Raw genomic sequence first — 17129 nt, 5'->3', positions numbered from 1 at the left:
ATTTTGTGAAAGTTATGTTGAGTATTTGACTTGCTTGACTTTTCAAAGTATACTTGAGATTTCCTCCTTTCTCTGCAAACAAATAATCACTCAATTCTCCTTCTTCTCCACAAAAATTGCAAATTACTCGAGATCGCTTCAAGATCCAATACCTTAAACAATTCTCTCCGCTGTTCTCTTAAAATTTAATGTCGTTTCAAGGTTCAATGCCTTTAAGGACTCTTTATCACGTAATTAAAACAGATATTTAAAAAGAATAAAATCAACCCAACACACAACTCTTCTTTACAAAAAAAAAAACAATGTAAGTATGATTTCCTAATTATACAAGAGGATATGTATGAGTGAGGACAAATTTCTTGTTGACCTAAAAAACTAAAAAACATATAAAATTCTCTTCTTTTCTTAAAAAATAAAAAAATCCACCTTTTTTCCAAACAATAAAAAATATAACAAATATAACTCATATTCTGAAAAAAAAAAAAAGTTTTAACACACTCAAACGTATTCGTGTGTTCGTAACAGACAGTGTATGGTGCTAACACGCGTAAACAACCCTGGAATCTTTGTCATGAAACACCATTCCTTATTCTTTTTTATTTTCTGGACTTTTTCTTAAAATAAACATTGGTGACTCCAGAATTTCTTTTTGGAAGACCCCTATCGTCGTCCGGTGGATGAGTATCTTTTCACTCATCTTCCGGCTTTCCCTTCTTCCTCGTTCAATGTCTCCACTCTTCAACTCTTCTCATTGCATACACTGAATCTCTGATTCAGAAGTTTCTTTCCAAAACTCATTTCCATCAGAGAACACTTGGTAGTTGTGAATTCTTTTCAAAACTGATTGAAAATTCAAACACTTCAAACATTCCTTTTGGTCCCAAATTTGCAGATCTCTTTCACCGTCTATCTGCTCGTCCAATTCCAGCAAACCCACACCTTCGATTGCCGCCTCCCCGTCCCCGCCTACTTCGAGGTCGAGTTCTTCGCCGCGCAGATTCTCAAGTACAAGGTCCTCTCTCTCTAGAATCTCCTTCTCTCTTTCTCTCTCTAGCATTATCATGGGCTCCTTTGTTTGATGCTTATTATGGATTACAATGCTTTTTGTTATTCCGTAATCCTTTGTCATTGCGATTTTGCCTCCGATTTCATCTCATGTTCTTCTGTTCGCCATTTATTTTTCGATTTACCATTTTCTAGCTATCACGCATTAGCATCAACAGATTTGAATTTGTTTCTTGATTCATGTACTCATTTATTTGTTCAAACCATATTCGATCTCGTTTTTAGATTCAAGGTCTGATATTGTGGTCAAGGTGTGAATCTGGTTTTCATTTTTTAAGTTGGTTTGGTTTCTATTTTAGTGGCTTAATAATTGTTATAACTGTTGATTAACAATTGTGGTTTAAATGTGTTGTTTGTCCTTTTCCTTTGCCGAAGCTTGGGCAGCTGGGTTTTCTGAGGAGAATGGGACTCTAGGTGACATATGGGAAACTGTCTCGGTAAGTGATCCTATGATTCTGTTAATTTCTGATTCTACACAGGTTAGTTAGTTCAACTCAATGTTGTAACAGTTGCATCTTGATTCATCTCTTGTTGTTTTATGTTTCTGAAACTATCTGACACTCTAAAACTGTCTGACACTTTAATGATTTATGGTTTAAATAAAAGACCTTATCAATGCCCTGTAACAAATGTTAAGAGAATAGCATCTTAGCAATGCCTGTAAAAAATCAGATCACTAACTACAACACTAGCACTCTACAATTGCATGTGATACTAACAAGCAAGCATGTCCACTGACATTGCTTTCCACCAACTCCTAGTTTTAAATAAAAAAAGGTTATAAATAAAAAAACTTATTCCATATTCATTGAGAAAACACTGAACATGATCTCCCTCTTCTACTCCTCAATGTGATGCATTTTTCTCCTCCTGATTCTTTACGGTCCGGAATCACTTTCACTTTTTCATCTAAACTCTGGATCCGGTTCCAGTATGCATCAAGAGTTCCATGTCCATAGTCTATCGATTTTCTCAGTAAATCCAAGCTTGGAGAAGAAACCATATCTGGAACTGGAACAGGACTAGGTGATCTATCTCTCTTCCCAGCAGATCAAGTTATTCTTTAACGGAATAGGGGGCAGTGAACTTGGCCTTCTTACACTTTAATAATAAAGATAGAAGTAAGAAATTTTTTCCTTTGCCTTATACACTTTGAAGAATTGGAATTCACTATGAAGTTTCTATATCTAAATGAGGTTTGAGAACTCACCTGAGGAAGTTTATGTTGGACATTTTAGTGTAATTGATCTCTTTATTATGTTAAAATAAGAGTGCACGCTTGTTTTAATGTAATAACGAGATGTTCGGTTTAGGAAAATTTTGGAAGTTACATGGAAGTTACTAAAACTTCCATCAACGGTTGGAAGTTACATGGAAGTTACTAAAACTTCCATCAACGACATTTTTTAAAAAGAAAAAACTTCCATCAACCGCCAAAAACCACCTGTTCTTTGATCATAAATAATCATTCTGGTTCAGAAAGCATAACGGTGTGACAAAACATACAAGACCAAAACAAAACTCTTGAATTATAATCTTCTGATTTTATCCGATTGAACAATTTTGGTTGAACCCCGAAATTTGATTCAATCTGAAAGTGTTATACACGACTTCAGATTTATCCAGTATCATCTCGAATTTTCAAATTAACCAACAAAAGATTGAATCAAATCTTTCGAGATGACGAACGATAGTTCGAAGATGATAAGCAAGTTTGCGAAGTTGGACAAGTTTGAAGGGCAGGATTTCAGAAGATGGCAGAAGATGATGCACTTTCTCTTGACAACATTGAAGGTGGTGTATGTGCTGAGTACACCGATGCCGGTGTTTATGGAAGACGAAACTCTGGATCAAGCAAGGAAGCGTTCGAAATGGGAGAACGATGATTACATTTGTCGTGGACACATTCTGAACGGTATGTCTGACTCTCTCTTTGATATTTATCAAAATGTTGAGTCTGCTAAGGAATTATGGGACTCTCTTGAATCCAAGTATATGGCAGAAGATGCCTCAAGTAACAAATTCTTAGTTAGTAATTTCTTTAATTACAAAATGATTGATTCGAGGCCTGTTATGGAACAATATAATGAATTGCTGCGGATTTTGGGTCAGTTTACTCAACATGATTTGAAAATGGATGAATCCATTGCAGTTTCATCTATAATTGATAAACTGCCTTCCTCTTGGAAAGACTTCAAGCATACCTTGAAACATAAGAAGGAAGAGTTGACTCTGGTTCAACTCGGTAGTCATTTCATGATTGAGGAGTCGCTGAGGGCTCAGGAAATTGACAAAGTCAATGATAAAAATGTAGCAGGTTCCTCTTTCGTTAATATGGTAGAGGAAAGTGAAACAGTTAAGCAAAATTACAATGCTAAAGATAACAAACGAAAATTTCAAGGAAATAAGAACAAAGGTCCAAACAAACAAACAAAATTGTCATGTTGGAAGTGTGGGAAACCTGGTCATTTAAAGAGGGATTGCCAGGTGTTCAAAGGAAAGAACAAGGCTGGTCCAAGTGGGTCTAATGATCCTGAAAAGCAACAAGGTCAGATTGTAGTGAATAATTTTAATTCGAATACGAATTCAAATTATGTATCACTAATATCTGATGCATTATATGTGCAGGATGATGATGTTGCTTGGTGGTTTGATTCGGGAGCAATAAGCCATGTGTGCAAAGATCGTCGTTGGTTCAAGGAATTTAGACCAATTGATGATGACTCTATTGTGAAGATGGGCAATGTTGCAACTGAACCAATCCTAGGATTAGGTTGTGTGAATTTAGTTTTTACTTCCGGAAAAAGTTTGTATTTGGATAATGTCTTATTTGTATCTGGTATTCGTAAGAACTTATTGTCTGGTATGGTTTTAAATAATTGTGGTTTCAAGCAAGTACTTGAAAGTGACAAGTACATCTTGTCAAGACATGGTTCGTTTGTTGGATTTGGTTATCGTTGTAATGGAATTTTCAAATTAAACATTGATATTCCTTTTGTTCATGAATCTGTTTGTATGGCCTCGTGTAGTTCTATAATTAATATGACAAAATCAGAAATTTGGCATGCTAGATTAGGACATGTTCATTACAAAAGATTAAAAGATATGTCAAAAACAAGTATGATTCCTCCTTTTGATATGAACATTGAAAAATGCAAAACTTGCATGTTGACCAAGATCACTAGGAAACCTTTTAAGGATGTTAAAAGTGAGACTAAAGTCTCAGACCTTATTCATAGTGATTTGTGTGATTTGCATGCTACTCCATCATTAGGTCATAAAAAATATCTTGTTACTTTTATTGATGATGCATCAAGGTATTGTTATGTATATTTATTAAATACAAAAGATGAAGCTCTTGATGAATTTAAAATTTATAAGAAAGAGGTAGAACTTCATCAAAATGGGCTAATCAAAACTCTTCGTACGGATAGGGGAGGTGAGTATTATGATCCGGTTTATTTTCAATCTACTGGAATAATACATCAAACTACAGCTCCCTATACACCACAACAGAATGGTGTAGCCGAAAGGAAGAATAGAACCTTGAAAGAAATGGTGAATTCCATGTTATCCTATTCGGGTTTAAGTGAAGGATTTTGGGGTGAGGCTATGTTGACAGCCTATTACTTGTTGAACCGAATTCCTAACAAAAGGAATAAGGTTACCCCATATGAACTTTGGCACAAAAAGACACCAAATTTGAGTTATCTCAAAATTTGGGGATGTAGGGCTGTGAGAACTCAGCATAATTTGGCCGATCATTTAACCAAAGGGTTAAGTAGAGATCTCGTGAAAAGGTCGGCTGTGGGATTAGGATTAAAGTCCATCTGAAATCTCTTTTGTTAAGATACCCAATTCCCATCTAATATGACATTAGGTGCTGAATTCAATGTGGAAAGCTTAACATGTAGAGATTGGAACACATCATCGAAAGCATCCCAAAAGGAATGTGTTCGGTTCTGTAAGTTAAGGAGGTTGAAGTATAACTTCTCAATGGTTCTTTTGAAAAATTGCATTTGCAGGTGCAAGAAAGAAAAGGACTACCTATATAAGCATGAAGTTTAGCCGCTTCAAGAAGCTGGGACTTGGCTTTGATATGCTTATGAAGGATAGGGACACAGGCTAGTAAACTAGTGTCGAGCAAGAGTAATGTTATAAACTATTGTGCACATTATCTTCATGTTTTCATTATGAATAGAAAGGGTTCAATCCTTAGTGACACCCTGATATTCGAATATTTGAAACGTGTAATTTGCTAAGATGAAATTCAATCGTCACGATATTTCATCTATGCAGTAGTTTGTGGTATGTTATGACTTTGGTGATTTGATCGGTAATTACACTAAAATGGGGGAGGTTTGTTGGACATTTTAGTGTAATTGATCTCTTTATTATGTTAAAATAAGAGTGCACACTTGTTTTAATGTAATAACGAGATGTTCGGTTTAGGAAAATTTTGGAAGTTACATAGAAGTTACTAAAACTTCCATCAACGGTTGGAAGTTACATGGAAGTTACTAAAACTTCCATCAACGGCATTTTTTAAAAAGAAAAAACTTCCATCAACCGCCAAAAACCACCTGTTCTTTGATCATAAATAATCATTCTGGTTCAGAAAGCATAACAGTGTGACAAAACATACAAGACCAAAACAAAACTCTTGAATTATAATCTTCTGATTTTATCCGATTGAACAATTTTGGTTGAACCCCGAAATTTGATTCAATCTGAAAGTGTTATACACGACTTCAGATTTATCCAGTATCATCTCGATTTTTCAAATTAACCAACAGTTTATCTATAAATTTGGCAGAATTAGCAAGTTTTCCTGCAACACTGAGTAGTCCAATTTTCTGTCTAAGCTATTTCAGTTGAAATTCTCTGATGTTGATACCTGTGATCAATCATCTTCATTTTATGGCCTCATGATTCATTTGAGCTTCTCTTTTTTGTTATTTTAAATAGTGCGATGAAATAAATAGCATGATGTAACAGTAATAAAAAAGGTGCTGGAGGGCTTGGATTTTAGAAAATGAAACAACAGGACAGTCTATTTGTTAGGATCCCAATTAATATGCCAGTAGAGTGAAAGATATATGTGAGAAATTATGTGGGACCCAAGGCAGTTAGAAGTTAGAACTTATAAGAGGGACAATATGTTGTGGGTAGGCAGCAGTAGTGTGTATAGATTTTACAAGGAGAGAGTGAGGTGTGATGAGGAATCTGATTGGTATCATTGAGGATTATATCTGAGGCTTGGGATTGGAAAATAGTTTTTCTCTCAGCTAGATGTTGTAGTGCTGAGGAGGCACCTTCCATCTTTGTCCTGATATAATCTATAATCACCTAATTTCAGCAACAATAATCCCTGACTTTGGATTTTCTAATTGCTTACGAATTGTAGTCAAGTCTTATTCTTTTCCCCTAACCTTGAAGTAATTTTCCTTAGTCCTCTAATATCTTTTGTTCACTTATTCTAGAACAATTACTACTCTTCATTTAGAGTGTTTTACTCTTGTTAACTTTGGTCAAGGCATTATATCTTCTTTTATTTGTGTAGTATGGTACCACAGACATCACTTTTGAACCAACAGTGCAATAGAAGTGAAAAATTAGGTTTCGCCAATTCTATATTTTTGTCCAAATAATCGATTTTCTGATCATGTTCTCCTCGGGAACCTGGCTCAGTTGATTAAAGAAAAACAAGAACAAACAAAAATATGTGCTCCAATTAATAATCATTGGTGTAGATTTGATAAAGTTAGGGGCTTTTAATAATTTGTAGTATCATAGTTAGTCGAGACGATGGAAAATGCGGTCAGAGAAGTTGGAAAGATGGGGGACATGAGCAGTGAAAGTGAGATCTTCTTTTGGGTGAAGGGAAGGAAAGGTGTTTTTTGACTAAGACACAAGTGAGTATTTAATTTGCAACACCAAAAATGAGAAGAAAGGGACAAGTAACTTAAGAGAAGTGGCTTGCTTATCTCTTTCACTTGAGCGTGCATGGGTTTGACGGATCCAACGTGTCTGATGCCTTTCAGGTATCAGAATGAGTGAAGCTGTGTCTGTTTTGAATAAATGTAACTTTAGATTAAAATTAAAAATGTTGGGCACCGATGTCATTTTCTAATTTGATAAAGTTCTCCTCACGTATTCCTCTTTCAATGCCTCTTTGCTAATTTGGTAATTCATTTTCGTTTGCATTTTCTTGATTCGTTTTACTTTCTTCTATTATCCGATGAAGGATATTGCTACGCAGAACTTTCAGCAAATATACAAAGCATATGAGATTCTTTCAGATCTGAATAAAAGGCAAATATATGATATCTACAGCATGGAGGGATTGACCTCTGGTTTGGAACTTGGTCCAAAGCATAATGGAGTTGAAGAGATCAAGGCAGAGCTCAGAGGGTATTGCTCCGTTCATCATAGTTTTTGCTTATTTATATCAATACAATATGAATGAGGTTGTTGAACAATTCTGGAGTTAACTGCTTAATTTGAAAAATGAAATGCTTATTTTATTTTTTAATCATATATTGCTATTATTACATATAGAATTCACAATACCATGCTATTATTACTCATAAAATGTTTTTATCAGTTGTTTTTATAGTAGTGCCTTAAGAGAACAATATAAACCAGGAGTTGGGTTGTTATGAATTTATTTTTATTTTTGCTAAGTTGAAATTTACAACAAGTTATTTTGTTGAACTCAAATATGACCTAATTATTAATACTCGAAATATATTATACAAGATCGACACGTCTCAAAATTGATTTAGAACATGTATTTTGTGGGATAATAATATAAAAGATCAAAAGAAAAAGTTAAAATGTCTTAAATTAATTTATTTTCATTTCATAAAGAAAATTCCAAAAAATTTACAGCTATTTTTTTAACAAATTAAATTTTTTTAATGATAAGATTTCTCAAATATACACCTTATTTTATGAAAAAATTTAATGAGGATGTTCTCTTTAAAAATATTTTTAATAAAAAAATTTAACACAATAATATAATAATATTATGCTGTTATGCATAAGTTTTGAATGCTTACAGCAGCACTTTGGGTAACAATTTTTTTACCAAATTCTAAACACTTCCAAAGGTATTTTAAATATTTTATTTTGGAAAAAGGTAATACTTCTCTACCATTGTTATTTATTATATTTGCAACAAGTTATTTCAAATATAATCTAATTATTAATACTCGAAATATATCATAAAGATAGGTGATCAATCTATTTTTTCTTATAATATATCAAATTTAATATTATAGTATATAATTATATCATAGAATAAAAGCGTATAAAACTCCAATTAAAATATATTTTAAAATAAATATATAATTATTAATATACTGTCATATTGTATATTTTAATTCCATCTGTTTTGTCAATAAATAAATTATTGTTAAATGTAAGGATATTGAGTAAATAGTAGAGTTGCTGGGTGGAGGAGATTAAATGTTTAAGTTGAAAGAAAAGATTTACTTAAAAAATCCCCAAAGAAAAACTATGGATACTTAGATAGGATATGACCCACATAAAATGTCTTCTTCAGTAGACTCAGCAAAGTCAATATGCAATATACGGAGAACCTTCAAGCAATAGCAGAAGTCTTTGAAATTTGTCGGAAACTGTGATTGGAACATCCAGCTGACGGATCCATTTTTTTTCTTTTTCAGTAAACACTACACGTGCATTCCATATCAAGATTCTGAGCACTTCCAAAAGTATATTAATATTATTCTTTTGCATTGGAAAGAGGAGGCCACCTCTTTTTACTTAAAAAAGAGGCAGACTTTTCAATCTCTCGTTAGCTGTTACTATTAACTGTATTTTTAGCATGGATTATCATAGATGGGGCTCACTTGGGTATGGGGTTAATGATTTTATCGTTTGAAATTTTAAAACTCTTCTTTTTTTTACTGATGAAATTTTAAACCTGAGTTAATAACTTAACCACAAATCTTGCAAATGAGATTACATAATGAAATCTAAAATCATGTAGAATCAATTTAACGGCAATACCGGGCACACGAGATTACGCAAATGATAAACACCCCATTTTAAAAATTAATCGCAAATCATTGCTATCCGAAGAGTCCCTACAGGAGAGGGAATGGTCAAGAGTCCAACTTTACAAATAGAGAATAGATGTTCATTTAAAATAGATTGGCAGTTTAGCACACCTTTCTCGACTAAGGTTCTAGTGTGTCTGACTTTTTGCAGATAAATATGTGCAACGTCTCATTTGCATAAACTTCATACCAATCTCGGAAACCATATCTTTGATTGTATTAGACAATCATTGATTGTTGAATACCCTATACCACCAATGATGTTCATATTTCCTACCCTTCAATCCATGAAGCTTCCATCATTTTGGCTTCTTCTGATTGTAATGTTGTTTTGTGCATTCACTGTGGCCACTTCTCGCCATGCAACTATACCATCCTCTGCATCACTCACATTACAACAAACTGAAGCAAATGCTTTGTTGAAGTGGAAAGCCAGTCTTCACAACCAAAGTCAGGCTTTGCTATCTTCATGGGGTGGCAATAGTCCTTGCAATTGGCTTGGAATTGCTTGTGACCACACCAAATCCGTCTCCAACATAAATCTTACACGCATTGGATTAAGGGGTACGCTTCAAACTCTCAGTTTTTCATCACTTCCAAACATCCTCACTCTAGATATGAGTAATAACTCCTTGAATGGAAGTATTCCTCCCCAAATTAGGATGTTGTCAAAACTCACTCATCTTGATTTAAGTGACAATCATTTCTCTGGACAAATTCCATCTGAAATAACTCAGTTGGTCAGTCTTCGTGTTTTAGATTTGGCACACAATGCTTTCAATGGTTCTATTCCTCAAGAAATAGGTGCATTAAGGAATTTGAGAGAGCTTATTATTGAATTTGTCAATCTCACAGGTACTATCCCAAATTCTATTGAAAACCTATCCTTCTTGTCACATCTTTCTCTTTGGAATTGTAATCTCACAGGATCTATCCCAATTTCTATAGGAAAGTTGACCAATTTGTCATATCTAGATCTTGATCAGAACAATTTTTATGGACATATTCCTCGTGAAATTGGGAAATTGTCAAACTTAAAGTATTTGTGGCTTGGAGGAAATAACTTTTCTGGTTCCATTCCTCAAGAAATTGGGAAGTTGCAAAACCTAGAGATTCTACATGTTCAAGAGAACCAAATATTTGGCCACATTCCTGTGGAAATTGGGAAGCTAGTCAACTTGACAGAATTATGGCTTCAAGACAATGGTCTTTTTGGTTCCATTCCTCGGGAAATTGGAAATTTGAGAAATTTAATCCAATTTTCTGCTTCTCGGAATCATCTATCTGGTTCCATTCCTCGGGAGATTGGAAATTTGAGAAATTTAATCCAATTTTCTGCTTCTCGGAATCATCTATCTGGTTCCATTCCTAGTGAAGTGGGAAAACTCCATTCTCTTGTCACAATCAAATTGGTAGACAATAATCTCTCTGGGCCAATCCCATCTTCCATAGGTAACTTGGTCAATTTGGACACGATTCGCCTTAAAGGAAACAAACTCTCTGGATCAATTCCTTCCACTATTGGTAACTTGACAAAGCTCACCACTCTTGTTATATACTCAAATAAGTTCAGTGGAAACCTTCCAATAGAAATGAACAAGCTTACCAACCTGGAAAATTTGCAATTATCTGATAATTATTTCACAGGTCATTTACCTCACAACATTTGCTATAGTGGAAAGTTGACGCGGTTTGCTGTTGAAATTAACTTTTTCACGGGCCCAGTACCAAAGAGTTTGAAGAACTGCTCCAGCCTTAGAAGGGTTAGGCTTGAACAAAACCAGCTGACAGGAAATATAACAGATGATTTTGGTGTTTATCCGCATCTGGATTACATCGACCTGAGTGAAAATAACTTTTATGGCCATCTTTCCCAAAACTGGGGAAAGTGCTATAATCTCACAAGCCTCAAAATCTCCAACAATAATTTATCAGGCAGCATTCCACCAGAGCTAAGTCAGGCAACCAAGTTACATGTACTTCACCTGTCTTCAAACCATCTGACAGGAGGCATTCCAGAAGATTTTGGTAATTTGACCTACTTGTTCCATCTTTCTCTCAATAACAATAATCTTTCTGGAAATGTCCCTATACAAATAGCATCATTGCAAGATCTTGCAACCTTAGACCTTGGAGCAAATTATTTTGCTAGCTTAATTCCAAATCAACTTGGCAATTTGGTCAAGTTATTGCATTTGAATTTGAGCCAAAATAATTTTAGGGAAGGTATTCCATCCGAGTTTGGTAAATTAAAGCATCTCCAAAGTCTTGATCTTAGCAGAAACTTTTTGAGTGGAACAATACCACCAATGCTCGGAGAGTTGAAAAGCTTAGAAACATTGAATCTCTCACACAATAATCTTTCAGGTGGTCTCTCCAGCCTCGACGAGATGGTAAGCTTGATATCAGTTGATATATCATATAACCAATTAGAGGGTTCACTTCCAAACATTCAGTTCTTCAAGAATGCTACAATTGAAGCGTTGAGAAATAATAAAGGCTTGTGTGGCAATGTCTCTGGCTTGGAACCATGCCCAAAATTAGGTGACAAATATCAAAACCATAAGACTAACAAAGTCATATTGGTGTTTTTACCCATTGGTTTAGGCACTTTAATACTAGCATTATTTGCCTTTGGGGTCTCATACTATCTTTGTCAAAGTTCAAAGACAAAAGAAAACCAAGATGAAGAATCACCAATTCGGAATCAATTTGCAATGTGGAGTTTTGATGGAAAAATAGTGTATGAGAACATAGTTGAAGCCACAGAAGATTTTGACAACAAACATCTCATTGGGGTCGGAGGACAAGGAAATGTTTACAAAGCAAAATTGCACACAGGTCAAACTCTAGCCGTGAAGAAACTCCATTTAGTCCAAAATGGGGAATTGTCCAATATTAAAGCTTTCACAAGTGAAATTCAAGCTTTGATAAACATTCGACATCGTAACATTGTGAAGTTATATGGGTTTTGTTCTCATTCACAATCCTCATTTTTGGTGTATGAGTTCTTGGAAAAGGGAAGCATTGATAAGATTTTAAAAGATGATGAACAAGCAATAGCATTTGATTGGGATCCCAGGATTAATGCCATTAAGGGTGTAGCAAATGCTTTATCTTATATGCATCATGACTGTTCACCTCCAATTGTTCATCGAGATATATCAAGCAAGAATATTGTTTTGGATTTGGAGTATGTGGCTCATGTCTCAGATTTTGGAGCAGCCAGGCTTCTTAATCCTAATTCAACCAATTGGACCTCATTTGTTGGCACTTTTGGATATGCTGCTCCAGGTTAATTCCTTTGTCTTTTATACCGAGGATAAAATGATTTTGTAGGTTTTCATTGATAGTTTTCTACCTAAAAATTACGTAAAATAGTTATCAGCATTTCATGCTTATTTCAGGAATGTTATTTAATGCATGATAGCTCTTTTAATTTGCTACAGAACTTGCATACACAATGGAAGTGAACCAAAAATGCGATGTGTATAGCTTTGGGGTATTAGCATTGGAAATACTTCTTGGAGAGCACCCTGGAGATGTTATAACTTCCTTGTTGACATGTTCATCAAATGCCATGGTGTCAACACTTGATATTCCTTCATTGATGGGTAAGTTAGACCAACGCCTCCCTTATCCTATAAATCAAATGGCTAAGGAGATAGCTTTGATTGCAAAGACAGCAATTGCTTGCTTGATTGAATCTCCTCATTCTCGTCCCACCATGGAGCAAGTTGCCAAGGAGCTTGGAATGTCAAAGTCATCTTCAGTGCATTAATTCCACAATGTCATGTATATATATTTGAAAGATTGAATTTACCAAATATGCATGAATTCTTCTCCCCTCCCTCTTCCAAACAACTTTGTGTTGTAATTTTTTTTAACCTACTTTTTATATTGTAAGATAATTTTGTTCTATTTTAACTAAAGATTGCACCATGTTATACACATAAATCTATTACTTATCATTTAAATGGCAGTGAGTCAGTAACCATTTAATTTTGTTGTCACCATGATTTGAATTTTGCAGTGACATACATGCAAGGATTATTGAATTATTTAAGCTAGATTCGATATAACTTACAACCTAATTCAAAGTATTATACCATGAATAATTTATATATGAATAGAAAAACTAAAAGTAGCACTCAATGTTAGAGAACTACCTTCTATAGGATCATTTTCTAGAATACCAGCTTCACACCTCCAACAGTAATCCAATGACATGTAACTATCATATCAAGTGGTGCTTTAGGTAAATAAGCTCCAATAACCTATAACTAACACAAACTATACTTGTAAGTAGGTGTTGCACTCTAATTTTTAATCCCATTGAAGTGACCTAGTTTGAGTACTCCCATTCATGTCTACTTCCTTATCATCAATATCAAAACATCCTGTGTCAAACAACTCTTTTGAATCATAAAGGAATCGAAACCAGCATATGCAAATCCATATAGTGATTAACTTAAGAAAATAAAGAATGTTACTGCATATGAGATTTCTAGCAACACTTAATTAACTACGACATATTAAAATGTTCCTAATAAAGTCGATTTCACTTCACTTACCAAATTAACATTAGTATTATCCATTTCTTTTTCATGTGTTAAAAGGTTTTGAAAGAAAATCTTAGTATAATATAAAGAGATTCTAAATCAAGTCATAATTTCAAACGAAATCTGCCATTGGAGGTTAGCTTTAGCATTAGATCCAACTTTTCATTCGTCATACTATAATCAATTGAGAGCCCTCTCTCCATATCTCTCATTAAACTTGTTTTGTTAGGCCTAACGAGTTTAGGTTTTTCTTTTTCTCGTATAGTTTATTTTAAATCAAGACCAATTCACACTAATTTGATTTTCGAACTCAAGTCTGAACTCTTAAGCGACATATTTCAAGTAAAAAAATCCTTAAACTGGGAAATCTTTGTGTCTGTTGTCCACATTCCTATGGTTTTCATTTCTCAACTTTCACATGTGCTCCTTACAAAACGTCTATAAAATATAAGTATATTAAATTCATATAAATTGTAATTAATTTTTTAATAAAAATTAAGAGTGAAGATAGTTACTCAATCCAAGGTCTAACTTCTTCACAATTTTGTAATATGTAAAAATGAGCTTGCTGAATTTTAAAAGAGTTCATAGTTTTCCCGAAATTCCTTCCAATAGATCAACCATTGTTCTTAAACACTAACAAACCATTGCAAATCATCACTTGCACGTTCCATATATCTACCTACTTGATTCAATCTAGAATCCATATGAACCAAATATCTAGCACAAAATGTCACACATTCTTCAGCCACATATCCTTTTGCAATGGAACCTTCTGGGCGTACTTTATTATGCACATAACCTTTTATTACACACAAAGATCTGACAATAAACAAAGTAAAACTAATAATATTCGGAAGTAAAATAGGAAAGTAACCTTTGAAAAAAAATATATTTAAACTAACCTTTGAATAGGATATATCCATCGATATTGAACCGAGCCTCCAAGTTTTGCCTCATTTGCCAAGTGAATTCGTAGGTAAGTCATGAATCCAAAAAATGATGGTGGAAAAATGTGTTCCAACTTACAAATAGTTATTGCAATGTTCTTCTCTAAGCAATTCAATTCATTCACGTTCAATTCTTTAGAGCACAAATTTCCAAAGAATAAAGATAACTCAACCAATGGATCGCAAGCATCCTTTGAAAGCAATCCCTTTACTGCAAAGGGAACAATTCTCTCAAATAGAACATGATAATCATGACTTTTAAGTCCCTAGATATTCAAATTTCTTACATCTATGCATCAACCTATATTTGAGACATAAGCATCAAGATATTTTACATCCTTTAAGATTTGACAAAACTTTACCTTTTCTTCATTCAACATTGTGTATCGCTTAGGAGAAATTAAATACTTATCCCCATTCTCAATAGGATGAAGTGGCTTTTGAAGACCCATATGATGCAAATCCAATTGAGACTTCAATGTACCTTTTGTTTGCCTTGGAATATCCAATAATGTTCCGATAACACAAATTTTTTTCTCTATGTGCAACACATATAAATTATGTCTCAATAATATTGTCCTCCAATATGGTAATTCAAAAAATATACTTTTTTCTTCTAATTGTAATTTATCTCTACACCTCGTTTTCTTTTTATTGTAGATTTTTCAAAGATCACATGTAGATTTTCAACTTGTGCTAACACATCGTCTCCTATCAATGTTTTTGGCGCATGCCTTACCTCCTTAGTATTATCAAATGAGTTGTTATTCTTACACCAAGGGTGATCAACCTGTAAAAATCAACGGTGAGCCATGTAATATTGCTTGTGACCATATTTCAAATAAAGAGAGCATGTTTCTATGTTACAACAAGGACAAGTTAATGCTCCTTTAGTACTTCATCCAAATAACATCCCATAAGCTGGAAAATCATTAATGGTTCATATTAAGGCAACATGCAACTGAAATTTTTGTCTTAAAAAAGAATCATAAGTTTTAATACCCATATCCCATATCTCATTTAAGTCATCAATTAATGGCTGAAGATAAACATCAATATCACTTTCAAGACCTTTTGGACCAGAAATAAGCAATGATAAGATAAAACTTTGTTATTTCATACATAACCAAGGGCGAAGGTTATAAGGAATTAAAACCACATGCCATACACTTTAGTTATTGCTCATTATATCAAAAAGGTTGAAACCATCTAAAGATAAGCCAAGTCTCACAGTGCATGCATCTGAAGCAAAAAACATGTGTTGATCATCAAATGATTTCCAAGTCAAAGAGTCTATTGGGTGCATTAAAACTCCATCATCAACTCTTTTGTTCTTATGTCACTTCATATCTTCTGCAACTTGCTTAGACATAAACAATCTTTGCAGTCTTGGATTTATTGGAAAGTAACGAACTATCTTATTGGGGACATTGTTCTTCTTGTTTTCTTGCCATCTACTTTTCTTACAAATAGGACATTCATCAAGGTTTTCATAGCCTCCTCTATACAAGATACAATCATCAATGCAAGCATCTATCTTAACATAATCAAGTCCAAGATCCTTAATAATCTTTTGGCAATCATACTTTGAGTTAGGAAGCACATTCCCTTGGAAAAAAGCTTCAACTAATAACTTTAGCAATGAATCGAATGAAGTATTGCTCCATCCATAAAGACATTTGATTTGAAAAAGGTGAATGATAAAAGATAACCTGAAAATTTTTTGGCAACCCGAATATAATTTTTGTTCAGCGTCTTTCAATAAATTATAAAACTTTTTGGTTTCCTTATTTAGCTCCTCATTGATATTGGCATGACTAGACATAGGATTATCAAGCACATCATCTCCATCCATATAATTTTTTGCAGTCTTGGATTTATTGGAAAGTAACGAACTATCTTATTGGGGACATTGTTCTTCTCATTTTCTTGCCATCTACTTTTCTTATAAATAGGACATTCATCAAGGTTTTCATAGCCTCCTCTATATAAGATACAATCATCAATGCAAGCATCTATCTTAACATAATCAAGTCCAAGATCCTTAATAATCTTTTGGCAATCATACGTTGCGTTAGGAAGCACATTCCCTTGGAAAAAAGCTTCAACTAATAACTTTAGCAATGAATCGAATGAAGTATTTCTCCATCCATAAAGACATTTGATTTGGAAAAGGTGAATGATAAAAGATAACCTGAAAATTTTTTGGCAACCCAGATATAATTTTTGTTCAGCGCCTTTCAATAAATTATAAAACTTTTTGGCTTCCTTATTTAGCTCCACATTGATATTGGCATGACTAGACATAGGATTATCAAGCACATAATCTCCATCCATATTAAGTGGATGATGCATGTCATGAAACATGGGGTATGTTTAAGCATCATCACCCGTTTCAACATTAGCTCTTGAGACATTAGCATCATCTTAAAAATCATCATCATTGTCAGATGATGAATCAC

The 17129-nt window shown here is 33.9% G+C and overlaps 1 protein-coding gene and 1 long non-coding RNA gene across 5 annotated transcripts; both read left to right on the top strand.

Annotated features, from left to right (window-relative positions):
- The first annotated feature begins 543 nt into the window (after positions 1 to 543).
- On the top strand, positions 544 to 7621 carry LOC114395008. The gene is made up of 3 exons (XR_003662915.1): positions 544 to 1012; positions 1441 to 1502; positions 7313 to 7621. It is a non-coding gene; the product is annotated as an uncharacterized LOC114395008 (long non-coding RNA).
- A 1643-nt stretch (positions 7622 to 9264) lies between these two features.
- On the top strand, positions 9265 to 13112 carry LOC114395001 (MDIS1-interacting receptor like kinase 2-like). 4 transcript variants are annotated; one of them, XM_028356685.1, is made up of 3 exons: positions 9265 to 10442; positions 10515 to 12449; positions 12605 to 13112. In XM_028356685.1, the coding sequence occupies exons 1-3, from the start codon at positions 9413 to 9415 to the stop codon at positions 12934 to 12936; spliced, it is 3297 nt and encodes a 1098-aa protein (XP_028212486.1). In that variant the 5' UTR covers positions 9265 to 9412; the 3' UTR covers positions 12937 to 13112. The 4 variants fall into 4 exon arrangements, with proteins under 4 accessions (XP_028212486.1, XP_028212485.1, XP_028212487.1 ...); XM_028356686.1 differs by having other exon boundaries at positions 9266 to 10243; positions 10388 to 12449; XM_028356688.1 differs by having other exon boundaries at positions 9269 to 9719; positions 10803 to 12449.
- The last annotated feature ends 4017 nt before the right edge of the window (positions 13113 to 17129 follow it).

Source organism: Glycine soja, chromosome 18 (genome assembly GCF_004193775.1).
Source record: "Glycine soja cultivar W05 chromosome 18, ASM419377v2, whole genome shotgun sequence".
NCBI lineage: Eukaryota > Viridiplantae > Streptophyta > Magnoliopsida > Fabales > Fabaceae > Glycine > Glycine soja.
The sequence above is the reverse complement of the archived record's forward strand: the minus strand, read 5'-3'. Positions and strand labels throughout refer to the sequence as shown.

Bases quoted from the DNA above. Each gene is read 5' to 3' on its own strand.
- LOC114395001 (XM_028356684.1), top strand. From the start codon at position 9,413: ATGATGTTCATATTTCCTACCCTTCAATCCATGAAGCTTCCATCATTT. The intron at 12,450-12,604 runs GTTAATTCCTTT...AATTTGCTACAG, and splicing joins TTTTGGATATGCTGCTCCAG to AACTTGCATACACAATGGAA.